At 52.5% G+C, this 25,823-nt stretch overlaps 1 protein-coding gene across 2 annotated transcripts in view; it reads right to left on the reverse strand.

Moving 5' to 3' along the window:
* Window positions 1-19,912, reverse strand: part of COL5A1 (collagen type V alpha 1 chain) — a 147,134-nt gene extending 127,222 nt beyond the window's left edge. Inside the window, exon 1 of one of the 2 annotated variants that reach the window (XM_084798098.1) lies at window positions 19,350-19,912. In XM_084798098.1, coding sequence (XP_084654224.1) covers window positions 19,350-19,458 — 109 coding nt within the window. In that variant the 5' untranslated portion in view covers window positions 19,459-19,912. The remainder of the gene's footprint in view (window positions 1-19,349) is intronic. The other variant, XM_084798097.1, reaches the window with a different exon arrangement.
* Between the last annotated feature and the right edge of the window lie 5,911 nt (window positions 19,913-25,823).

Raw genomic sequence — 25,823 nt, forward strand, 5'->3', positions numbered from 1 at the left:
AAGTCCACCCAGCGTCACTTGGCAGTCTTCGGTCTGCCTCACACTTACCCATTCAGATTGAAATGTGGACAAAAAGCAAATGTGTCTCTTGGCTGCCAGCTCCTCCCAGCACCAGCAGCAAGCTGGCATTGCCTTTAAATTCTCCTTAGAAGAGACTCTCTTTAGAAGCAGAAGAAAATTGGCCCCTGGAAATAGTTTAATAGCTATTAGATGCTGAGAAGATAGCAACATAAGGGAGGAAACTGAATGGAATACAGATGCCAGCCACCCACAGCCCTACACTGAGCACATCACCCATTCACACAGGGTGCTGTTGGATCACAGACTGCACCCTATCATGAAGCATTTGGGGGGGTTCTGTTTACAGGCTCCCTGGGTTGTTTTCAAGTCTTTGCTTGCTGTTTGCAACCTTTCTTACAATTCTTTCTGTCCCTCTATTTGATTGTTTACATGGTTCCTAAATGCTCTAATCCATTTGCACAATGCAAAATTATGCACTGGTCACTCTGACCCTCGGACAAACATCTCACACCACACCCTAGGACCAGGAAACGGTTTTTTTTTCCATTCCCAGAGCTCATGGTCAGCTCTGTGAAGGCAAGGCCAGGCTCCAAGGCCAAGGAGCAGGACACAGACGCCTTCTCCTTTTAAACCCATGCCAGGGCTGAACACTGCCCCCTCTCATGGCTCTCAAGGTCTTCCCACGAGTAGATAGGCAGGGATGTTCTGCATCACTGTGCAGGCTCATGAGCTGCAGCTTGCCCTACTGGGCATGAAAGAGCATATTGCATGCACGCGGCTGGACATTATTAGCATTCTGGGCAATGCCTTCCTAAGAACAGGCTGCAGAGCAGCCTTTCATGACACCCATCTTTCTCCAGATCAAGCCGGCCCCTCTCCCACCCTGCTCAGCAGCACCCAGATCACCCCACTACCTTTACAGATACTTCAGGCTCTGATGCACTTTCTTCCAAGTCAACCAGTGGGAGACCTTGCAGGAAGAGCCTGACGCCAGCAGGATGTGGTAAGCATGCTCAGTGGGCCCCAGCTAGGACTTTACCAAATATGGATAGCCAGAAAGAGACGAAGAGAATGGGAGCATGGTGGTTACTATCTGTTAGGTGTTCGCTGGGTTCTAGAAGGTTCCATCATGATTTCTGACTAAGGGAAGGAGAGCTATGAAGCATAGAGTATATGTGTGTGTGTTCTTATTCCCAAGAGTTCAGCTATTCATGTTCCCCCTTGACTTGCCTCACAGTCACCTAAAGGCCTAAGGGACCCAGCCAAGCTGCATCGCGAACTTTAAGCAAAAGTCCCCTGCTGCCTCTCCAGACCCAGAAACAGCAGATTGTTTCTTCACGGTGGATCGAGCCCCTTCATTTTACAAGATGGGGTCTACTTGAACTTGACATCTGAGGGGCACCCAGGATGTGATAACTAGGTATTAGCTGCCCACCGTGGCAGGAACAGAATTCAGCGAATCCAGGGCTCTACTGTTCCTATGCTTGGTATGTGTGTCAGTATCTCAGAAGTCATCCTAAGGGAACAGTCAGAGAGGCGGGAGGTTCTTCCGGAAAGCCGTTCACCAGCTGGAAGCTGTGCAGATCCAATGCCAGAGCGCAGTTAACTCAGCTACAAGTCTCAGTCCCCAACGATGACACGGGGAAGGGAGGTCCAGAAGCAATTCAGCCATTCTAAATGACTTTTATTACAGCATACTGTCACAACTGGCCTGCCTTAGCAGTCACGCATCTGGAACTGTGCCCAGTCTGTGAATGAAAGCTCTCGCCACAGGTATGTATACAAAGGATCAAAGGCAGCACCCCCAGGCTTCTCTACAATTGTGGTTTCAAGCATCCCCTAGGGGTCTTGGACTGTGGATGAGGTGGGGTGGCTGTACTTACAATGACTTCTCAATGACACGTGAGGGGGGCGTGGATGACTCTTATTCCTAAATAGATTCACCAAAAGCCAAAAGCCAGTCTGCAGGAAAGAGGCTCCAGTACCTGAGCAGAAAAGTCGAGGGAACCAAGGCTGAGCCCAGAGACCCCAGTTTCCAAGCGACTCAGTTTGAAGCATGTGGTGGCCTCAGTTTCTCCTCCTGTAAAATGGGTAGATGGAGAGTGCTAGGGCCATGGCAGTCAGCTGCCACTTTCACCTCCATGACAACACGGTGCACTGCTGATGAGCTTATCCTGGGTTTGCTTCATGAACTTTTTCGTTTGCTTGGTTTGGTTTGGTTTTGGTTTCGGTTTTTGAGACAGGGTTTCTTGGTATAGCCCTGGCTGTCCTGGAACTCACTCTGTAGACCAGGCCGGTCTCCTTGAACTTCGATATCTGCCTGCCGCTGCCTCTCAAGTGCAGGGATTAAAATCTGTCCCCACTGCCACCCAGCAGCTTCATGAACTGTTTTTTTTTAAACATCACCTTTCATTATGTGCATGGATGTGTGTGCACATGTGAGTCCAGAAAAGGGCATTAGATTCCGCTGGAACTGGAGTTACAGGTGGCTGTGAGCCTCATAACATTGGTACTGGGAAACGAACCCAGGTCCTCTGCAAGAACAGCATATGCTCACAACCGCTGAGCCGTCTTGCCAGACCTTGCTTTATAGACATTTAAGGCCACACATTGCTTTTGCTGTTATTTCAGCCAAAAGGCATGCATCCCCAGAGCAGTCGCTTCACACTTCATTGCCTCTGTTTTCTGTAGCCCTAGCCTGATATCTGCCTGCTCCCCAGCAGCTCACATCAGGGGTCCTGCGTTCATCTCTCAAAAAAAGTAGGTAAGAACTGTGGCCTGGGAGCCTGCTACCGACTCTGGGGGTGTGGGGAGGCGCCAGTCCCGAGACCAGATATTTGAGCATCCTTTCCCATGATTGACACATGCATAAGAAGGGATCTGGGTGTTTTCCTCCTGGAAAGGGAAAGGAGGCGCTCGTAATGGGAGAAGCCCTCTTCTTTGCTAGGCTTCACCTCACATTTCTTGAAGACAGGCCCTGCTCGCTTAATCAGAAGGCTTTTAAACTCCATTGCTCTCTGCGCGGTGTCCATGCGGATGCACCATAACGCATTTAAACACCTCCCCTGCAGCTAGTCACAGTGGTGTATGCCTGTGATCCCAGCACGCACTGAGGCCCAGCTACTCAAGGAGAGCCTGACTGGACAAATGACTCCTCTCGGTGAGCATGCAGGCATTCTGAGCTCTTCCCAGCAGCACCTTGCACAAACAGGAATGGTGAATAAACCACATTCCAAGGGACAGCGATGCTCGCTCAAAGGGCACACGCACTGTAGCATCTCAATAGCTACTGCTGGCTGCCTACTGGAGAGGGGCAGGGTACCACCCCAGCTGCCAGTGCGTGCTGTTCCCTTCATCAGAGGCTTCACCTTCATGCGGTCCTTGTTAAAGCTGTACAATCTTCACGTGTATAAGAATTCCAAATGTTTTCCTTCCTGAGAACTAGTCATACCTTTGAGCTTTTTAGTAATTTGTGGGAACTCTTTGCATATTATGCCATATTGACCATTTCCTGCCACATAGGTTTACGTTCTTTTCGTTGGGACTGGCGGCTGCTTTTACTTTTCAGCCAGACAGAAAAACTCAAATAATTCCCTTTTGCAATTTCTGAGGTTGGTGTCATGCAAGCAACATCATTTTCCCACCCCATCCCGCCCCACCACCTCATGGTCACAAACACATAGCTCCCCTGCTTTCTTCTGGTGGTTCTGTGGCCTCATTTTAAAGTACACATCTTTGATCCATCTGGAATGAATCTAGTGCAAGAGGGAGGCAGGCAGGCAGCAGCATCTTTGCCCCAGATGGCTTCTTCGTTAGCACAGCCCAGCTCAGATTAATCACTTCTTCCAAGGCCCTAATGAAACTGCAGCCTTTCCTAGGCCCCAAATCCCTGCCAGTGCCCTGGCTTTTAAGGGCAAGGGTCATACCTCTCCCACCTGCAGCTGATTGGCTTACAAAAAATGGGGTATACTGCTCACCAGCCCCCCAACATGTTCTCCTCCCTAAGACAAGTCCCCTCCTTTTGGTATTCTCTGCATTCAGACCTACAAGCCCTGATTTTGAGAATTATAGGTGTTTTTAGCCACTTCTGCATTAATTTTCCTTTTTTTCCCAGGGTCACTACAATGAGATGTATCTTTTACCACAAAGCATATGTATTATTAAAGGTGGAGGAGGGAAACATATGGTGAGGCCACCCTCGGTGGGAACCCTAACTCTGCTGGTGCTGTCCTAACCAGGCTGACCACCCAAGGGGAATCTGTTCTTCCTCCTGGGCTGGCATGAGGTGTCGGGGTAGTTCAGGTCTCACACTGGGTAAAGCCACAGTACTGCCATGTCCAGCTCCAGGATGCAGCTCAGATTCCAAAGACCCCCCCGTGGCACAGCCAGGATGTCACTCTTCTTCTTGGGGCTGTGCCAGCTGTGTGCCAATCACAGGTGTGTAGAGCCCACTGAGTTACACTTTGGGAAAGCGGTTCCCTTAATGGTTCTTTGGCAAAGCCACACACAGTGCCTTAGACGTTGCTGGTGCCCACAGAGACCCTGCTGCGTTTAATCTGGGGGTTTAGCTGAGCAGGCAGGGTACTTAGTAGCCCCAGGAATGAGGCAGACAAGGCTCTTCTTTGGCTAAAAGCTCTGGATTTTAGGCTCGCAGTACAGACTCTGGTTTGAATTTGTGGCCCAGTAGAGACACAATTAACAACAGTTTTGGAGCTCATCAGTTGGCTCTCACCCAAGCGGGCAGCAATGCAAACCCATCCCGTGAAGAGCTGTGAGAAAGAACTGAGGCCAGGGATGAGATCAGAGGTGAAGTAAAGCCACAGCACTGTGACAATGAGAGTGGCGAGTCCTAGCAAGAACTCCTGCCAGCTAAGCTACGCTGGCATTGGCCTCCATGCCTACCTGTGATGCCCACCCAGGGATATAGGAGGAGCCCCACCAGTGAGGTTCCCCAGGGATGTAAGAGGAGCACCGTTAGTGAGACTCCCCTAAGGTTATAGGAGGAGCCCCACTAGTAAAGTTCCCCCAGGGGTGTAGGAGGGGCCCACCCATGACCCCCTGAGAGATACAGGAAGGGCCCCATCAATGAGGTTCAAATTTGATAGTCACTGAGAAGAGAACTCCATGTGCCCGGCTAAGAGCCAGGAAGAGTAATAGAGAAAACAGAAGCCAGCTCCTCTGGCCCCTACAGATGGAGTCCCTGGGCCAGTACAGAGTGTCAAAACGGGAAGGAAGGTGATGGCTGGACGGCAGCAGGACACAGGCATGCTGCGAGAGCATCTCAACAGACACCCAATCTGACATAGGCTGGGGCGGGGGGGGGGGGGTGCTGCATGGACCAGGGCTGCTTGGAAGGAACAGTAGGGTGCCAGGGCTGAGTGGGTGTGGCTCTGCCCTGGAGCAACATCACTGGAGAAACCAGACCAGGAAACAGTTTTATAAGTGACTGGCAAGAGGTCACACCGCCTCTCTGCCAAGGAATTTATCTGCTGGCGAAGACACCGACCAGACATTAGCACTGAGGTAGAGAGAGCAGAATGAGCAGGGCAGGGGCATGGTGTCTTCTACAGGCTTAGTCTTAGCCCAGGCAGGGGGGCTGGGTGCACGCCTGTGTCTAGAGCAAGGAGTCCTTTACCATCTCACTTCCCACCCCCACCCTGAAGTCCTGGAAGACAGGAGCTGTTCAAGGGGCGGGCTCCAACAGAGTGGGTAGGAGTGGGCTGTATTTAAATTGTTGCAAAGCAAGGCTGGATGTTTTTTATGGGGTGAAATGGATGATCCTGGAAGTAGATAAGCTGGAGGCAGCAGCTGCAGGATGGACCCTCTAAGAGGTGGCACAGTTAGCTGGCCAGCAGAGAGCAGCGGAGAAAGGCCCAGATCCCAGAAGAGCGTCAATGCACGCTCAGGCAGGCTCCTTGTGGGCGCAGACACCCAAGGAGTCCTTCCAGGGGCAGGCAGCAAGCATATGGGGGCCACATGGGGTACAGAGTGCAGAGAAATTAAGTAAAGCTGGGAATGTGGCTCAGCTGGTGGAGTGCTTGTCTAAAGTGCACAAAGCCCTGAGTTCGATCCCCGGTGCTACATAAAACTGACCGTGGTGGCACACAGCTGTAATGAAAATACTCAGGAGGTGGAGTCAAGAGGATCAGAAGTTCAAGGTCATTTCTGGCTACACAGTGAGTTTGAGGCTGGCCTGGGAGTATAAAGAAAGCAAGTAAAAATCACCTCATCACGGATCTGGGCCCAGAGATCCTGCTCAAACTATGGTACCAGCCAAGGACAATACATGCAGTAAACTTCAAACCTCTACCCAGATCTGCCCAATGGACAGGACAGTCTTCACAGTTGAGTGAAGAGTGAGGACTGACTTTCACATGAACTCTGGTGCCCCATATTTGACCACGTCCCCTGGATGGGGAGGCCTGGTGGCACTCAGAGGAAGGATGGCAGACTACCAAGAAGAGACTTGATACCCTATGAGCATATACAGGGGAAGGAGGTCTCCCTCAGTCACAGTCATAGGGGAGGGGAGTAAGGGGAAAATGGGAGGGAGGGAGGAATGGGAGGATACAAGGGATGGGATAACAATTGAGATGTAATATGAATAAATTAATAAAATATATTTTTTAAAAATCACCTCGTCCCCAGGAGGAGGCATGTGCACACTTAGCCATGTGCACATGGGGCTCTCTGGAGATAGCGGATTATGCCAGAACCTACATGCCTGTCACCATGTCCAGCTTCAAGCCTGCTACGTTCCTGGGCACCACAGAAAGACCCAGGGTGGTTCAAAACACCATAGGGACTGTGATGCACATGCCCACCTCTGAGAAGGGACAGTGCACAGGACCTCAAGCCAAATATTCTGATCCACCACACCTATGGGCAGATTCCGTGGCTGACCTACAGTCCCTAGATGCCTCTGGAAAATGCCTGGTCCCCTCTCCCTGACACCTTCTCCCTGCAGGTATCAGGGCATCTATACTCGTAGCCCGGCTCTACAGCAGCTCAGGCTGCCTTTCTCAGATGACATAGGCAGCATGGGCCAGAGCTTCCCAGGATTCCCAACTCCAATTGTTACTAAATCATGGCTACTTTCTTGTTCAGCAAACACCCTGGACTTTGCCAATTACTTTCAGCTCCTCCCAGGAAGGATTCACTAGGCATAATCCATGCCGGTCCACTGTGAGACACAGCAAACTCCAGACCTCTCTGCTTCTGTGTGGCCTCAATTCTGCCTCTTTAGGTCCCCACCACGAGCCTCTGAAGGATGTAGACATCTTCCATTCCACTGCACATGAAGAAACTAAGGCATATGGTGCCTTAAGTCACACTGGCTTCTAGAGCCACAGTAAACTCTGAAGTGCAATGTCACACTTGGCCTATAGGTGATGCCATCTTCTCTTCCCCCAGTACAGTCGGAGGCCTGACTTCCAAGCCTTGCTGCCACTCCACAAAGCTAGGGCCATTTCTGCTACTGTGTGCTGGGAACTCTGGTCCACTAGGTGACCTGAAGATCAAAATGTCTAAGATCACAAGTGCAAGGTGACCTTTCCCTCACTTTCCCTTTTAGTGTCCGAGGTACACAGTGGGGCCAGGTGGGTGGCCTAGACAGCAAGCACCCGTTATAGGAGCAGAGTCTCATGGGGCACACACTAGGACAGCTAGGTAGGTAGCCAGGCATTATTCTCTGTGCTTTTTCATTTTCTTTTCTGAAAAGCTCATGATTTAAAGATGTGGATCACACCCTGATTAACTTCTCAGACCACACTGAGCCTCCAGCTAGGCTGTACCAGCTTAACTCTTGGACCCTTGGCTGATGACTCAACTCCCACTCTGCTTATGTGCTTAAGGGGACCCACCCTTGCCATGAGCATTTGCCTTTCCCAAAGCAGCCCCCCACACTCCTTTCATCAGCTGCCACTGAGATGGAACAGACAGCCCTTACCTAGCCATAGCCCCCCCATTATCAGACCTTCTTCCACTAAAATGGAAACGGTGACTCAGACTCCTAAACAAACAAGCTGCTCACAGCTGGACGCCGTGGACAGCAAATCCGCAGAGCTCTCCAAAAACAGACCAGACCAAGCAAAAGACAAAAACTCAGGGCTGAGGGGCTTTCAGAAGCAGTGCCCAAGGACAAGAACCTGAGCCCCAGCCCTGATCTCACACACACACACACACACACACACACACACACACACACACACACCCCACAAATAACAAAAAGGAGGAAGTGTCTTCAGTGGAGACTGAAATGTCTCCCTGGCATCAGCCTTCTCTACTGTTCCTGTCACTGAGCCTGAATGCCACCCTCAGGATGGACAGTCATTCCCAGAGCACAGATGTTGTCTTACGGGCTCAAGCTCTGTCCCTCCCCAGTTTCAGGGCTTCTGTGGGCCTGGCTCATCTCCCCTGGGAAACAAGGAGGGTGGGGAGCAATTCCTCCCACTTTACAGCCAAGCTCTTTAACCTCATGGGGTCACAGGTCACATGACAGAACATGGAGGGGCGTTGTGAAACGGCTTAGTGACAGCAACAGGTGTCAAAATGAACTATGACCAAAAATTAATTTCAAATCAAACGCATCATGAATCTGGGGTTTCTCTGGCAGTGCCGGCCTCTGGTGCATTGCGTGACTTCACTGTAGCCTTGGTTCTGGACACATAAGCACACGCTGTGCACTGTGTGTGCCTCAGCTCAGAGTCCGGACTACTCCACCTCAGGGCAGCAATGCTTTGTCTCTATGTAATGTTTTCTGCTCTTAAAGAGGTATGATTTAATCACAAACAACAAAGGCTTTTATTTTTCCCAACCACCATCCCTCAGGAACAAGTATCAAATTAGCATATCTTTAGATTGCATTATGCTACAGTGTTTGATTTTTTCAAAATTGATATTTGAGCTGCTGATTTGAGCATGAAAACAAAATCTTTTTTGCTCATAAAAACAAAAATCATTACGTAAATTCTGGCTTGGCATTAGGGCAAAATTCCCAACAATTTATCAAATGGCCCCAAACACACCTGGCCAACTTGTACTGTGCATGTGTATGAAACAGTGTTCTCAGCACTGACAATCATAAAATCAAGATATTGAGCCTGTGACCAGCTGAAGCCACCAAACAGCTGGTAGTGACAACATTCAGCCCAGATTTAATCTTCATATAAAGATAAATAAGTGTAGCCATTTCATTAACATACAAACTTGCTCTCATTTTTAATAGATGGCATAATATGTATAGCAAAGAAATGTTTGAAAATAAACTTCCCCGCCCATATCAGTAATTGATTGGTTTGTGTGCCTGTTACAGTATATCTGTATATACAGGGCCACATGGGGAAAGGGTTCAGGCAGGACACACTTAGGAGCCCTTGGTTAGAAGATGCCATTAGGACAAACTAAGCAGGGAAATACTTGGGTAAGAGCAGGTAGGGGAGGGTGGGGAGGAGGAGTGGGGAGGAAAAGGAAGTGTAATGAGAAGGGAAGAGGAGGGGAAAGTGAAGGAGGAGGAAGAGGAAAAGAAGAAAGAGAAGGAGGCAGCAAGTTACTAGAACCAGTGGAAGCTTTGGGGAATATCAAGACCCCAGAGTCTGCTGGGAGCTCAGTGACCCTCCCACACCACCCATACCCCCCATCCCCATACCCCTCTCCACCCCCACTGTCTGCAGTCCAGACACTGACCCTCCCCCACTGTTCTGACCTGACCGACTACAATGTACCTGAAGGACCAGATCAGCTGTCTGCTCCCTGGTTTCCAGTCTTTCTAAGGCACAGAAGGCAAGCAGGGAGAAGGGCCTTGGCTGTCCCCTAAGACACTCCAAGTGGCCTTTTTGCTACACTGTCCAGCAGTCCCTCCTGAAGCCTGCAAATCCACCTCAAGGGCCAAGCAGCTGTTTGCAATCGGCCCAGCCCTGGCCCCAAGCAGAGGAGATGGAGCAAGTCCACAGGCTGGACCCAGAGAGTCTCAGGGCATATGAGGACAGGCAGCTCCGAGGCTAGGAGACCAGGGACTGCCCCTCCCCATGAGCAGAGCCAGCAACAGTGAAGAAATGGGGCAGGCCTAAGAAGGCAGAAAAGACAAGCGTTCTCTACTTGCAGCCCATTTTCAGTGACTGCTGACGAACAGTGAAAAGCCAGCCAGCCTCAAGCCAGAGTTTGGTTACACTAACACAAAGGCTTGGAGGCATTTTATAGCACCTGCCAGGGATGGAAGTGGGTTCCCCTGCCTATACACGACTGTAACAGAAATGTCTGGGGACACCAATGGGCATCCAGGGAAGACTTGGATGAGACAGCCATCATCAAAGGCAAAGAAAGGCCTTAGAGCTGGAATAGCACCCCCAGCTGGTTGGATTGGGTATAGCCACAGGGCTCCTTTACCCAGCACCCGGATTGTGGCAGATGGGATCTTTCTGCCAGGCATCACCAAAGGTCTGGTCCCCTCTCCTCGCCACTTCTAACTTCAGAAATCCCGAACTCATCTGTCTATAATTATCTGCAAGTGGCCTAAGACTGGAGGCCGGACCTCAGATTCTGTAAGCCCTCCCTCAGAGCATCTGTCAGTTCCCTCCAAAGTGGCCAACTGGCCCTCCTGCTCCCGGGCAGAAAAACACCTATACTAACTCCCAGATGTCAGATGCAGGAGAACGTGGGATGGCTCCGGTGTGACCCAGGGATTCACCCTCTTGGGACGCCCCCTACCCTTGTTCTAAGGAAGGGACTGCTGCTGAGATGGTACTGTACCCACACACAGCAGCTTCACACATCACAGAAATTAAGGGGTGCTCTTCAGTCACTAATAAAGACAAGCTACGTACCAGTCACAGGACAGGCCCTGCTGTCATCCACTCACTATTCACGTGGACTGAAAGCATCTATCTCACCATCATGGATTCAATTCCCACAGGAATCTCACCACCTCTGGTCCTACAGTCAGCTCTGTTCCCAGGCAAGCAATTTCTGATGCGTTGATAAACTGAGAGATTAACTATCACACTCAAGGGCCCACAGCCAGGAGTCCAAGCATTCTCTCCTGACTCACAGGACCCTTCGTTCTCCTGTTCTTTAGCTAACTGTCTTTTCCAATGCCTGAGATACAACTGAGCTGGCGGTGGGAGCAGACCCTCCCCAGGGACTGCCTACTGTGCCCAGAGTTGTCCCAATAGGCCCTCAACTGCTCACTAGCATCAGAATTTGGGGGGATTGCCAGGGAGCCTCTTAAAGCAGGCCCTGTGAACAAGCTAGCATCTACAAGGCAGGGTCCTGGGGCCTCTGGCGCTAATAGTTACGTGGTGCCTGCTGCTTTCATGCTGCGTCCTTGCTGAGCCCCTCCAGGCCCTTTCTGAAGGAAATGGACATGTCCACTGTCCTACTTTACTTCCCTCAAGGCCAGAGACCACCAGGCATGGCATGTGCGGGAGGGTTCACAGGCCCTCTGCATAAGGCTAGCTTCAACTCTCTGGGGACCAGCCCTCCACGGCATTCCTAGAGGGCGGGAGAGCCCCTGCTGCATTAGAGTGCAGAACAGGAACATCTGGGATGCAGCTTTCCTGATACAGGGCACAGTACACAGAGCATCCATCTTGTGTCACGCACCAAGCAGTCGCTGCAGGTCCTCAGCCCCTGGCTTGGCTGAGTGGAGCCTGTTCTGTGCCTGCCACTCTGCTTGCCCAGGTGGCAGCAGCCACACAGCCAGGATAAACTCCAGGAGGGCTTCTTGGCCGCCTATTTCAGAATTGTCTACTCAGGGGATAACTGAGCTAGTAAAGGGGGCTGGAGCCTGTACCATCAGCCTAGCCACGAATAGCTGGAGGAGGGGTGGTCCCAGGCTTCCCCGCAGCGCCTTAATAAACTCCAGGCAGTATAGCTCCATGTGCGAGCTCTGCAGGCTCCATGTGTGCTCCATGCAGGTACATACTGACATCGCATGTGTCAAAAAAGGAGGGCAGCTACAGCAGGCACTGCAATCCCCATTCAGCTTGCGTCGGAGATGAGGCAGCGTTTTATGGGCACTATGCAGACGGGAGAACCAAGGCATGGTAGGTGCCTCTGTTGTGCTACGTCCACAGGAAAGGGCAAGATGCAGGGGCCTTCCTTCCCAACCCCTGACTGTGAGTGATCTGGATGTCTGAGGCCGTGGGAAACAGCTGTCCTCTGCCCCTCTGGCCTGGAACCTCCAGGGCACTGACCCTCTCGAAGCTCCAACACTGCAACTCTCTTCATCCTTCCCACGCAGATGTGTCATCAACAAGAAAGTGGAGTCTTGAGACCACACTAGCATAGCCTAGAGGGAAAGAGCCTGTGGGTGATGATGGGCAGAGTCCAGAGAGGTGGAGGAGTTTTAGGGACATATGCCCAAAGAGCCACTAGTGAAGGCAGGTCATATCAGCAATCTGCTTAAGAAATCTGGGGTGTGAGTGGAGAGGCAGTGGGATGAGGCTAGGCTAGCGAGTGGCGGGGGGGCGGCGGGGGAGACCTGAGGGCTTTGCAGAATATGGGGCCTGTACCAAGTGTCAAGTTTCTCCCACTACCCTCAGTGCTAACAGACTGATCGCTGCGAAGTAGGCAGGAGTTTGCTGAAAAGCAGTCTTCCTTTTGGAGAAGACTGGATGTCCACAGAGACAGGAAGGCAGTAACGTCCAGACCCTTCAGGTGAAGAGAGTGTGTAAGGAAGGGGCTGGTGGGGCAGCCTGGCCTTCACACTGCTTCTCCTTACAATCGTTCCCCAGCCAGCCCCCCCCCCCCCATGCTGAAATTCAGGCCCTGTTAAGAGACCTGAGAAAACATTCCCCAAAGGCCTTTCCCTTATCTGTCAGCTTCCAAGAGCCAGACTAAATTCAAGGGGCTCTTCCTGTGCCCACCACAGCAACTGTAGGCTGCCCCATACTGGAGCACTGAGGACCACAAGCACTGTGCAGCTTTCCCCGCATCCACCTTGTCTGCCGCTGCCCTCTGTGAGCTCTGACAGTGGAAGGGAATTAGCTAGGCTCAGCATGCAGCTGGGCACACACCTGGACCACTGCCCTCCCAAAAGAGATGCCTTGGGAGTACCTCATCCAGTATCAGAAAGGGAGGAGAATGTGTGTGTGGCAAGGACATTGCTCTTTTCCTGAATCATCAACCTCAGTCTGAAGGAAACGGGCGCCAGGCCATGGCCACTTCACTGGCTTTTAACATAGGTTGAAGGCCGTATACCAATATATATGACTGTGGTGAGGACTGCAGATGCAGAGAGCAACCTGGCCTGGCAGAGCCTCCATGCACACATCTGGAAGGTTCAGTCCCACCCAAAGACATCTGAGGAGCACTGTTCAGGTCATGCCTGGGGAGCACTCAAGAACATAGGCATTGCGCAGGTCATGCCTGGAGAGCATTCTGGAGCACAAGCATTGTACAGGTCATGCCTGGAGAGCATTCTGGAGCACAAGCATTGTACAGGTCATGCGTGGAGAGCATTCTGGAGCACAAGCATTGTACAGGTCATGCCTGGGGAGCACTCAGGAGCACAAGCATTGTTCAGGTCGTGCCTTGGGAGGACTAAGGAACACAAGCACTGTTCAGGTCTTGCCTGGGGAGCACTCAGGAGCACAAGCCCTGTGCAGGTCGTGCCTGGGAGCACTCAGGAGCACAGGTACTGTGCAGGTCGTACCTGGAGAGCACTCAGGAGCACAGGTACTGTGCAGGTCGTGCCTGGGGAGCACTCAGGAGCACAGGTACTGTACACGTCATGCCTGAGGAGCACTCAGGAGCACAAGCATTGTGCAGGTCATGCCTGTGGAACAGCATTAAACGTGAAGGTGAAGAGGAGCAAAAAAGAACAACAGGGGAACATGCCCTCTGCATCCATCCAGAGGTACCTACCTTCAAATGTGTAAGGTGTGGACCCCAGCTTAGCACAGTGCTTCTGAGGCAAGCCTGTAAACACAAGCTGCTCTATGGGATTAGCAAGTGCTGTCTTTTGATTCTCCGAAGCTTGTTAGGGGTTGGTAGGAACTATCTCATGCTGACAGGGACCTCCGATGATTAGTACAAATCCTAAAGGCCGGTGAGTGTTTTCCTGCTTCCCACTTTAACTGCGCTTCATCTACACAGTTGTCTGTCCCCTCTAAACACCCAATCCAGAAGTTCCTCTCAGCTAGGGATGGCTTCCCAGTTGCTCACCTATGCCCTAAAGCCCACAAAGGCTATAAGATTTAAACTCCAGTTTCCTCACTGCAGCACCTTCCTGACTGTCACCACATCACAATGTCCACTTAGGCTAAAATGCTCACCAGTCTCATTGGGAGGTCACTGCTTTCCCAACTGTTCCCAGCAAGACACACACACACACACACACACACACACACACACACACACACACACACACTTAAATGCAATACAAAAAAATGTTAAGAAACAGATCTGTAATCAGGAAGCAAAGGTGCCCATGCCATAACCAAAGCCATCTCTGACCCTGGAGCACGAAGTTATTATGTGTTGAGTAAAGTGGGTCAGTCTGTGGTTCATGTCTTAGGTCTGAGTCACCAACTATTGGTAACATTTACCACTGATGTGGGCTCATTACTGAAGTTGGGAATGTTCCAGAAAAAAATGACTGTGCTCACAAGGAGTGGATGGCTGAGACTACATGACATGGGTGACAGAACGTAGACCTGGCCTGCAGTACACACCCAAGAACGAGTCTCATCTCCAGTTCTTTCATTCTGTCGCTTCCTCCCCAGAACCAGAAAAGGTGACCAGGAACCAGGCAGCCATGGAGCCATGGAATCCGGGCACATCCACGAGCTGAGCCAGAACTGCCAAAAGCGCCCCACAAAGGGTTGACAGCAGCGACACTGATTACATGGATAAAACAACTAGATGAGGAGTCCAGGTGTCACATGACATCGCTGTCCTCATCACACTGGGGGAACCTGTGGCCACCAGGAGCCCCAGGGGCTCCAGGGCCATGATCATCTGCTCACCTCCCACCCTGCACAGAGTTTTTAAGGACAGCTGTGGAGGCACACATGCATGGGTGTGCTTTTATGCCACCACACACATGTGCAGATACACACACAGTTGTTTTACACATGCAGGCATAAAGCACACGGAGAGACATGGATCCTACATGGGCAAGCAATTATACAGAGAGAGAGAGAGTACACACAACACTCATGAAAACAACCCTGGAATTGACCTGGTCATTGCCTTCACACACACTCCTCAGGTGACTACAATGCCACCATGAGGGGACTGGCAAGTGTGGCACATGCCAATGAGAGTCAGGGCAGGAAGACAGGAGCTGTGTGGCACCTCCTTGCACACCCGCACCCCACCCCAAGCTTCTAGAATCTTGATGTTCAGAGAAGATTTAGGGGACACTGCCCTTTTCCTTTTGCAAATTACTACAGACCACATCTTGTGAGATGAATTTGTGTCCCAGCACCTAGGAGGCATTTGCAGAGCAACCCAGTCAGTCTCAGGCTCTTCAAAGTGACACAAGCTAGTCTCCCCATTTTTAGGAATGGAAACTGAGGCACGGAGACTCATCCTAGCTGGCCTTCAAACTCAGAGGCAGAGGCTTCTCAGCAGGCACATCCGCTGGAGGTGCAGCACCAAGGAATGCCCCCTACAAATAACCAGCAGTTCTCACAGGCAGAGGCAAAGCCCATCCAGTCTGTATTGTGTCCTGTGCCTGCTAGCACGGTGCTAGGTCCTGCCTCTTATCCTGAAGGGAAAGGGGATACCAGAGAGAGTTACCAATGCTCTGGGGACCCCCTACTTGTTCTCTGTCTGTGGCATTCTTGTTCTCTTGGTGTAGGGCCACCAAGGCAGACAGGAACTGGGGACCTGCCAACCAACTGATGAGGGGCTTTCCAGCCCAGGGAGACAGAACAGGGTGAACCTCCTGGGATAAATTTGGAATACTCAACCAGAAAAGAGGAACAAGAGCAAGATTAAAACCGGAGGAAAGAGGACACAGTGGCTAAGGGTAATAAAAGGAAAAAGGGGTCAGGCCACCAGGGGCCCCATAGAGAGATCCTCCAAGGCCCACAAATCCTACAGGGCCCAGCATTTCTGAGGTGGCATAAGAACAAGAAGAAAGGTGTCTGATGCAGGAAAGGAATGAGGAACCCCTTCACCACCAGCCCCAGCACCTCCAGGCCAAGTGTAAGCTAAGAGCCTGTGGTATTTGAAGGTCCTGCTGACTGTGAAGAACCTAGGGAGTCCAAAGGGAGTAGGGGAGTCCCTACACACGGCCACGGACTTCCAAAGGGAGACAGAAAGGAAGGGGGAAGGAGGAAGGATGGAGAAAATAAGGAAGAGAGAGGAGGGAAGGAAGGGCACAGGGAGGGGAGAGGGAGAGGTGTGGGAAGAGGCAGCAGAAGGAATAAGCATAAACATTGCACTGGCCAAAGGGGTTACCCCATCTGTCCCCCAGGGCCCTGCCTGGCCTGGGCCCCCAAGATAGGATTGAAGCCCAGGGTACCAGGTCTCCTGGGAGAAAGCTAAGAAATGGATGTGAAATCAAAGAACAAAATGCTTGGGCCAGGGCCAGGCAAGAGGGTAGCCGTTCACTCGTCAGAGTTTTGGCTCCTCTGCTGCTGAGACAGGTACCAGCCAGCAAACTAGCCACCAGCATTAACTGTTCCCAGAGCCATGGGCAGGAGGGCTGGATAACCCCACACTACAGCAAGCAGTGTCCTGGGGTGGGGGAGATAACGCTGCCCTGATCCACTAGGCACCACTCACCATTCCTGATGTGCGGTGTGGGGACCAGCTTAGATCCTTACAACCCCTACTCTCCTCAACAATTGTAACCCTGCAAGAGGGTACAGGCTGATCCAGTGAGGGAATAAAGAACAGAGAGAAAGGCCTCCAGCCAGAGGCAGGGGCAGGCAGCGGGCATCAGCTGGCCTCAGCTAAGGGTGTGGCGAGGAGGAGTATCCAGAAATATCTACAGGGTGGGGTGGAGAGGCAGTCTCTTGCCAGCACCGCAGGGCCAACCCCCCAAGACAACATCATCAGAGAATAGGCTGTGAGCTAGCCCCAGGAGGTCACTCTACTACCACAGCTGGGTAGTCACAGCTGGAGAGTGCCCACAGCACCAACGAACCACACAGCCAGAGTAATGCACCCCGGAGACACAGAGGGTTTCTACAGGAAGTTGGGTTCCCCCACCAACTGGACTCTGTACAGAAAGTGAAGGAGGGATAGAGCGAGGAGAGTGGAGGGAGGGCCCAAGGATGTCCCTGTAGCCAACTCATTGAGTCACAGGAAATTTAACCATTCAATATCTGTCAAGTCTCACAAAACTTGGCTGGCCTTCCCCCCTGCAAATTATTGCAAAAAGCAGTCATGTGACTCGGGCCCACCAATAGCACATGGAGGAGATGACCTCAATTTCCAAATATTGGGGTCACGTTTCATTTCCCATCACCCCCCCTCCCCCGTTAAGACTTTTAGCGGCTCCCAGTGCAATCTGACTTCTCACTCCTTCGCACACTTGGCCAAGAAACAGCGGCAGAACTGTGCTCTCAGAAAACATCTGGCAGAGGGCGGGCAGAGAGAGAGCAGAGCACAGCAGGGTTGGGTTGCACTTTCTCCTGATGTGCCAGCATCCAAAGTGGACTGCTGTCCCTCTGGCCGTGCCCTGAGGATGACTTTAAAGTGGGTTCCACCACAGGATCAGAAAAAGGTCTCCTGAAGCCCACCAGAAAAGCAGCTTCTTTATATGTTTCTAATTGTCTATCTTGTCTGGAGCAAGACCTCTGTCTAACACCACAGCCAGGGCCCAGGCAGCCTCTTCCAATTGGCCGCACCCTCAACAGCAAAGGGAAGTAGGGGTGGGGTGGGTGATGAAGCAGAGAGGTGGGTGGCCATAGGTCAGGGCAAGGCTGGAGCAAATGGCTGATGGCAAGAACAGCCTGCCAGCTTCTCCAAGGTTCATCGGAAACCCCACCAGACCAGGGGAGCAGCTTGTGGGGCTGAGAGGAAAGGAGGGGCTGACCCCATATTGTCTCTCTTCCACACTTTCTGAGGGCCTCCGTCACCCCCTACTTCTAACTGAACCCTGAAAATTTGAGGTCAGTTGGTCCAAGTCCCAGTACAGTGGGCATCAGCCCATACTCTCCCTTGTCCCCCGAGGCCCTGGAGCCCCTCCCACTCCCACTCTTGCCTATTCTGTACCCACTGGACACTAATGGTGCCAGGGAACAGGAGAAGAATATTGTAATTGGCCATGGAGCGTGGAAAATGACTCTCCTGCTAGTCTTGGAAGCACCAGCTAAGAAAAGCCCTGTCACTGGACAAGGGCTGACCAGACCACTATCCACTGCAGCCACCTGCTGTTCGGTGCATGCTTGGATGCGTTCCCACACTGGGCTATGGTGTTTAGGGGTCTGGGAAGATTTATCCCACACTAACTAACAAAAGTGATGCTGAGAACAACACTTCTGCCCAGACCTGAGCCTGGAAGTGCTGAAATACATACAGGGACGTCATCAGTGCCCTCCTGCTTCTTCCCATTGGATCAGGGCTTCTTCCAAGGGCCCATCCTGGCAGGAGGAGCCTCACATCCGCACATCATCTGGGGCTCTCTCCAGGCCCGGTTCCCCGTTCATCCCATCTTTGGGCAGTAAACCCAAGAAAACTACCTCTAAGGGGTTAGGAGGTTTGGAGTCCCGACTAGGAGCAGGATTGGCTTACTACCTCACAGGGCTCTCCTGTACCCCCTGAAGACTTGGCGGGGACTGGAGGGGAAGCCCATCCCCTGGGACAGCAGAGAGTAAGCCCAGACACGCGGGCAATCGGGAGGGTGTGTACCGAGGCAAGTCCAAAGCTGGGGATTCAAACTTCTAGGATCCCCCTCCATCCCCAGGAGTCCCCGAGGAATCGAATGGCCTTGACTCTAGGGGGCGGCCCTTCCCAGCTTTCAGGAGGGAAGTGTCTGCTGAAGAGCTGCGTGGGATGGATGCAGCCGGTCGCCTGTGATGTGGGACTAGGAATGTGAAGTTTGGGGACAAAAAGTGTGGCCAACTCTGCTCAGATCTAACACGAGGTACACTCTTCCTTGACTCGAGCGACAGCCCCACCCAGCTGGCCCTGTTAGAGGAGGGGGCGGTACACCCGCCGCGATGGAGTTGGCCAGGCTCCCTCTCCTGGGCCCCCAACGAATGGTATTCGTTGTCTTGCCCGGTGCATTCCACAGGCCAAGGGGGAAAGTTCTGCAGGCACGGAGGAGGCGGGCGGCGAACGTGCCTGAGATGACAGCGGCGCGGCGATTTCGCGCGCATCCTGCAGTGCGGGAGGCCCGGTCCGCCGTGCCCCTGGAGCACTCTTACCTGCGCGGCTCAGAGGCGGCGCCCACAGCAGCAGCAGGAGCAGGAGCAGCGGCGGGGACAGGAGCGGGGCACCCGGGCGCACAGCTTTCCAGCGGGTGTGTACGTCCATGCCGGCGGGGTGCGCGGGCCGGGGAGCGGGGGCGCACGCGAGGAACCCGGACCAGAGACACTGCCCGGGTAGCGGACACAGAGGGGAGCGCGACGACTTCAAGGAGTCATAGGAAGCTCGGCGCCTGCCCAATCTCCCCCGCGGTGGTGGCTGTCCAGGAAGGGGCGGCGGGCGCGCTCGCCCACGGCGCGGGGATCGACTATGGCCCGGGACGGCCGGGACCCCCTCGCTGGCTGCTCGCGCGCTCCCTGTCCTCCTCCTTCTAGTTCCGTGGCCTCCTCGCCGCTGCCGCCCCGCGACCCGCTCCCCGTGGGCGCTCCGCTGGAGTGAGGTCCTGCGCCAGCCGCGGGGACGAGGAGTGCAGACCTCGCCTTCGGCGCCGAGCACTTTTTCCCCCTTTCCCTCCCTCCTTTGCTGCTGGCAGACACCGCGGAGGCTGTCGATCCCCAACGCCCGCAGCAAATCAGAGCCTGGCGCCCGGCTCAGCAAGGCCGGCCCCCGCCTCCCACTGGGCGCCGCGGGCGAGGGGGTGGGGACAGCGGGCGAGTCGCGGCGAGGAAGGGGCTGGCCCGGGGCGGGAGCGGACGTGGGACGGGGGCGGCGCCCCCGTTCTTTCTCCCCGCTCTGGGCGGCGGCCTCCGGAACCCGGTGGCCCACCCTGGTCCTCGATTCTTCCCGCCTCAGGTACCCCGACCTGGCCAGACTCCAAGAACCAACGTTGAGCCCCCCCCCAAAGTTTGATCGCTTGAATTCAAGACGGGGCGGGGGGGGGAGGGGAGGGAGGGAGGGAGAGAGAGAGAGAGAGAGAGAGAGAGAGAGAGAGAGAGAGAGAGAGAGAGAGAGAGAGAGAGAGAGAGAGAGAGAGAGAGAGAGAGAGAGAGAGAGAGAGAGAGAGAGAGATTGTGAGATTGCACTACCACGCGGAACTTTCTCTTTAAGGAGGAGTTCCGAGAGCTCCTCTTCTGGGCGGAGACACAACAAGCATTTTGTTAGTAGGGGCTCCCTTGACTGACTGGTCAACGCACTTCTGAGGACCCGCCCTTCGCCTCTCCCCCAACTAAATTGTCAAGGATGCCCAGAAGAGCCTCAAGTGAACATGGAGTAGCCAAGTTATTAATCAGGTGAAGGGTAGTCTGGAATCCTACCCCACCCTCTTCCTGCTGCCCCTGGTGGCCCAGTCACTTGTAAGGAAAAGGAAGCCAAAGGAGAACCCCCCTCTTAGAGCTGACAGCTGGAGAAGGGAAAGGGGCTTCCAACTCCCCATCCACAGCAAAGGGAGACAGACTTCTCCGGGCCCAGGAGGCCCTGCTAAGGCCTGACTCACCGCCCTGCCCTTCTCCAAGAGCTTCAGGGCTTGTTTAGAAAGAATCAGAGTGAATTAAGGAGGCTTTCAGACTCAAAGCCATTGCTGCCTTTGAACAACACATTGCAGCCTGGGAGGATTTGGGAGTGATGGGGATCTGGCTCCTCACTCCTGTTACAGAGAGAGAGAGAGAGAGAGAGAGAGAGAGAGAGAGAGAGAGAGAGAGAGAGAAGAGAGAAGAGAGAAGAGAGAGACAGAGAGAGACAGAGAGAGAGATATGCCCCGTTAGATTCCCTAAATGACCTTATTCTCCAGACAGGAAGAGAGAGGCAGTCAGAGGGCAGAGGCTGTCAGGGTGGAGACAGTCAGAGGGCAGAGGCAGTCGGAGTGGAGGCAGTCAGAGCTGTTGCTGGGATGGCTGTGCTCTGGTTCTTGAATCTGGATGTAAGTAGCTAGTACTGACTTAAGTCAAGCTTTTCTTAAGTGTGGGACTACCCAATAGGGGGCGTCACACTGTGCACAGAATAGAGGAGGAGGGCTGGGCATGTAGTTCTGGGGCTGTGCAAGAAGGCCCTAAATTCCACTCACAGCACAGGGAGGGGAGAGGGAGAAACAAGCACGTGAGCACGCAAGACAGATTCAGGCACGATACAGTAAATGTTAAAAGTCAACTTGTATAGTTTATTAGGGAATATTATCGTATGTGTGAGAACTGTATAAATGACAGTGATATGTGTAAGTGTGTGTATATGTACACGTGTGGAGCATGTATATGTATGCATATGCTGTGTATACTGTGTGCTGTGTGCCTGCTGTGTGGAATGTGTGCATACATGTGCATATGTATAAGGTATGCTCTTGCATGTGTGTAATGTATGACTGCATGTGTGTGAGGTATGTACATGTTTTCATATGTGTGTTTCATGTACTGTGTACATGTATATGGGCTTGTCTGTGTGTTGATTAATCTGGGACTTCTGACCCTCTCTTTCCCATGGAAGTTTCCCTCTGGCACTCCATCCCCTGCCACATCCCTTTGATCTGGAGTGAGCCCACCCCTACCTGCAAGAAGACCAGCTTGCCCCTGTGGACAAAGAGTGTGGACAGAGGTTAGCAGCAAGCACTGTGGCCATTCCGATTCCATCTTGGGCAATGCCTTACTTTCCTTCAAGCACATATGAGCTTCCTTTGTGACAGTCTGGAAGCTGGTCCCTGAGGAGCCTAGAGTTAAGTATATATTCCAAGGTCCTGGAATTCACCTACCGAGAGCCATAGGAAATGGGCTAACAGCTCATGGCACAGTCATATTGTGCAGTCATATTGGGCTGGTTTTGTGTCAACTTGACACAAGCTAGAATTATTTAAAGGAGGGAACATCAATTGAGAAAATGCCTCCATAAGATTTTTTAAATTAGTGATTGATGGGGGTAGGGCCCATCCCATTGCAGTGGGGCCATCCCTGGGCTGGTGGTCCTGGGTTCTATAAGAAAACAGGCTGAGCAAGCCAGAAAACAGCACTCACACCTCCATGGCCTCTGCATCAGCTCAGCCCTGTTTGAGGTCCTGCCCTGACTTCCTTTGGTGATGAACAGTGTTATGGAAGTGTAAGCCAAATAAACCCTGCCCTCCCCAGTTGCTTTGGTCATGGTGTTTTGTTACAACAATAGAAACTGTAAGACACCCATCTCATTTTCTCTGAGGAGTGAGCCACACAGTGACTGGGCCATGCAGGCAAACAAAGTCAGTAATGGAGTCCAAGCCTGGATTTGGGGGAAATGAGTTCCTATCTCACAACTGTGTGCCTTGTGCAGGTCCAGGGTGGTAGGAGAGTGTGTTACCATCCCATTGGTGAGTTCCATGGGGATATGAAAAACTCATTCACCCATGAGACTTTCACCAAGTTCAGCTGACACCTCCCCATCCCCAGCCTGCATCAGAACCACGTAACAAGAGAGACCACTCTTCCCATCTACAGATGAGGAAGCTGCAAGTCAGAGGGGGTAAAGCTAAGTACCCAGAACACCAAACCAATGAATCACAGTGACAGAGACAAGATGAGGGCTCTGTCCCTGCAGCTGCTCAGCAGACACAGGCTTCTTATCTTTCCATGCTATACAGACTCAAAATACCTGCTTCCCAGCAGGAGTGTCCTAGCCATCCTGCACAAGCAGCCCCTTACTCAGCATCCTCCTCCATTGGCATCTCGTTATAATGGAGAGTCCTTCTCTACTTATTGTTCATAATCTGCTTGCCAGCATGGCTCTTGGTTGTAGGGAGTCTTGGGAGGCAAGCTGCCTGTGAGCTCCATCTACACCAGCCTGCAACGTTGCACCAGCACTCCATGATCATGGGAGTGGCCCTGTGCTGGCATCTTTCTATTGCCATCTTGCCTGGCCCTGTGCATCTGCTGGTGGCATCCCAAAATGGAAGGGTTGACCTCCATCCACTGTCCCCTGCATGTCCCAGCCAACCCTGCATGCCATTACCCTCTGTTGCAGAACACAGTCCTCCAAGCAAAACAGCCACCAGTACCATCAGGTCAGCTGTGCCTGTTTGCAGGTGTCCGTTGTGATTAGGCTTGTGAAGTGTTGCTATGCTCTCATAGAAGGGGGGGAGGGAAGGACGTCGGACCCTTACCTGAGACTCCGGGGCAAGGAGATGCAAAGAGGAAGCTCTGAGAGGTGCTGGGTGCTTCCCTCTCCCAGGCAGTTGTCCTCAGGCACATTACAGGCAGGGCCCTATGGCCCTCCAACAGGTCACAGGCCTCTGTGGCTCTGCAGTAGATGCAGAAGGTCGTGGGTGAGTGGTGGCTTTGTTCTACGGCTAGAGATATGTACACCAGCAAAGATGCCTTTATGCTGTGCCAAGTGAAGAGCTCCATCCATTCATCCTTCAGCTGGCATTCAGAGGCCAGGCCGATGCCACAGTTGGACATGCCAGGCGTATGAGTTCCCTCTCTGAGATGCTTGTCACCTCACCTGTAAACCAGGGTGATGGAGCTGACTCTGAGATTCCAAGGACTCAGGTGAGAAGGTAGATGGTGGGTTTGGGACATAGGGGCAGGGCAGCCCTGGATCTTCCCTCTGTCCCCAGACACTCCCTGCACCAAGCTGTTTCCATGTCCGATCTATGACTGGCTTCTTTAGCCTAGGCTGGCTAGCCTTTCCCTGCCGGTGCCAAACAAGCCTTTTAAAATGATGGGATTTCCAGGCAAAACAGCTCAGGAGACACTAGACTGAGTTCTGGCATGAAAATCAGGTTTGCATGGAATCAGACGACAGTGTCCTGAGATGTGTTTTCCAGACAGTGGCAGCTGGCGCACAGATCATCTCCTCTAGACTGTTTCACAGAGCGGGCTTGAGACTACAGGCCAAGGAAAACGTCCATGGGAAAAATTCCTGTTTTGTCTCTTTAAGAACTGTCTGCAGAGGTGGAGATAGCACCTCTACTGCAGAGGACTCTTCCAGGGACCAGTGAAATCACCTAAAATTACCTAAATTCCTGCTTGTCTGGGGTGACCCTCCCACACAGAGACCTGATCTCATCAGATCTGCCCCATAGGGCTGTATGCCCGTGGTGGCGAGTCTTGTGGTCAGCTCATGTGGAGCCAGTCAGCCTGGCCCTGGAGAGCAGTGGAGCTTGTCACACCTGCATTCAGAAAAGATCTCTGGCTCCTCTAAACACTCACTTTGAGGAAGGGGTTACTGATTACTTGCTATCTTGACATAAACTACAGTCATCTAGGTGAAGGCAAACCTCAGTTGAGGAAGTCTCTCCATCAGATTGCCCACTGTGGGTGGTGTCCTGCCTGGGTAGGTAGTCCTAGAAGATATTAAAGTAGCTGACTCTGAGACCGGGAGCAAGCCAACCATCGGTGCCTCAGGCCCTGCCTTCAGATTCCTGCTTGCGTCCTTCAGTGATGGACTGTGGTTAGGGTGTGGAAGCCAAATAAACTGTTCCATCCCCAAATTGCTTTTGGTCATGGGTTCTTCACAACAACGGAGAAGCAGAGTAGAACAGAAATATAGGAGAAGGGGACTAGGCATTGGAAGGCAAGGTCAAGGATGAGCAGCAATGTCCTGGAGCTCCAGGGAGCAAGGGCTGCAGGACCCCACAGATAATCCACAAATGCATTCTCAGGCGCTGCCCATCGTAGTGCACCACATGCCAAGTATCATGCAGCATTCACTCCTGTGTGGCCCCGCCCCCTCCGCCACACATAGGTGTAAGAACCAGGACCCACCAAGATGAGACTTGATAGCCTATGACCATAAAATGGGGGAGGAGGTCCCCCTCAGTCTTAGACCTAGGGGAGGGGAATAGGGTGAAAGCGGGAGGGAGGGAGGAACGAGAGGATATAAGTAATGGGATAACAATTGAGTTGTAATCTGAATAAATAAATTTTTTAAAAAAGAACCGGTACCCAAGATGAGCAGCATGGGAGAACAGGGTTCTACCATCTCTGCCACAGAAACTTTACTCTCCTCACGAGCAACCTCCACACACACCTTCCTGCACACAGCTACCAATAACTCCCAGGCACCTGTCTGGCCCTAATAGCTGAGCATTCCCTGTGAGGGGTTCAAAGGCAACTAATCCTATTTCAAAGATGCCCAAACTGGGGCCTTGAGGGGCCCAGCTGACCTTGGGCGGAACTGTTGTTGCTAACGGCCAGGCTTTGTATTCTTCTCTCCCAGAACCCACCAACTACTATGTGCACACATCCCAAGGATGCCTCAAAGCTCAGCCTCTCAAAAAATGTCCTGTCCCCAAGCCCTGGAACGCTTCTGAGCAGGGAACCAAGGGGTGTCATGGCTCTCTGGTCCCACCCATCTTCCCACCATCTGATGTTTGCTGATGTCACCTCATAAGGGCCTGGTGAGGCTGGGATTTGGAACTGGGTCCCCCAAGTACAATGAGCTCACCGTGAGCTCTCCCAGAGCTGGAATGCATCTTACATGGTTCCTGGCTCTGAGGTCGACTGAAGAGTAAGCAGGCGATGCTGTACCAAAGCCTGTGGGGATCTCATTTGACTCAGTACATTCTCCACTCTGTGCTTTGA

The sequence above is a fragment of the Acomys minous genome (assembly GCF_964271855.1).
Source record: "Acomys minous genome assembly, chromosome: 10".
Taxonomy (NCBI): domain Eukaryota; kingdom Metazoa; phylum Chordata; class Mammalia; order Rodentia; family Muridae; genus Acomys; species Acomys minous.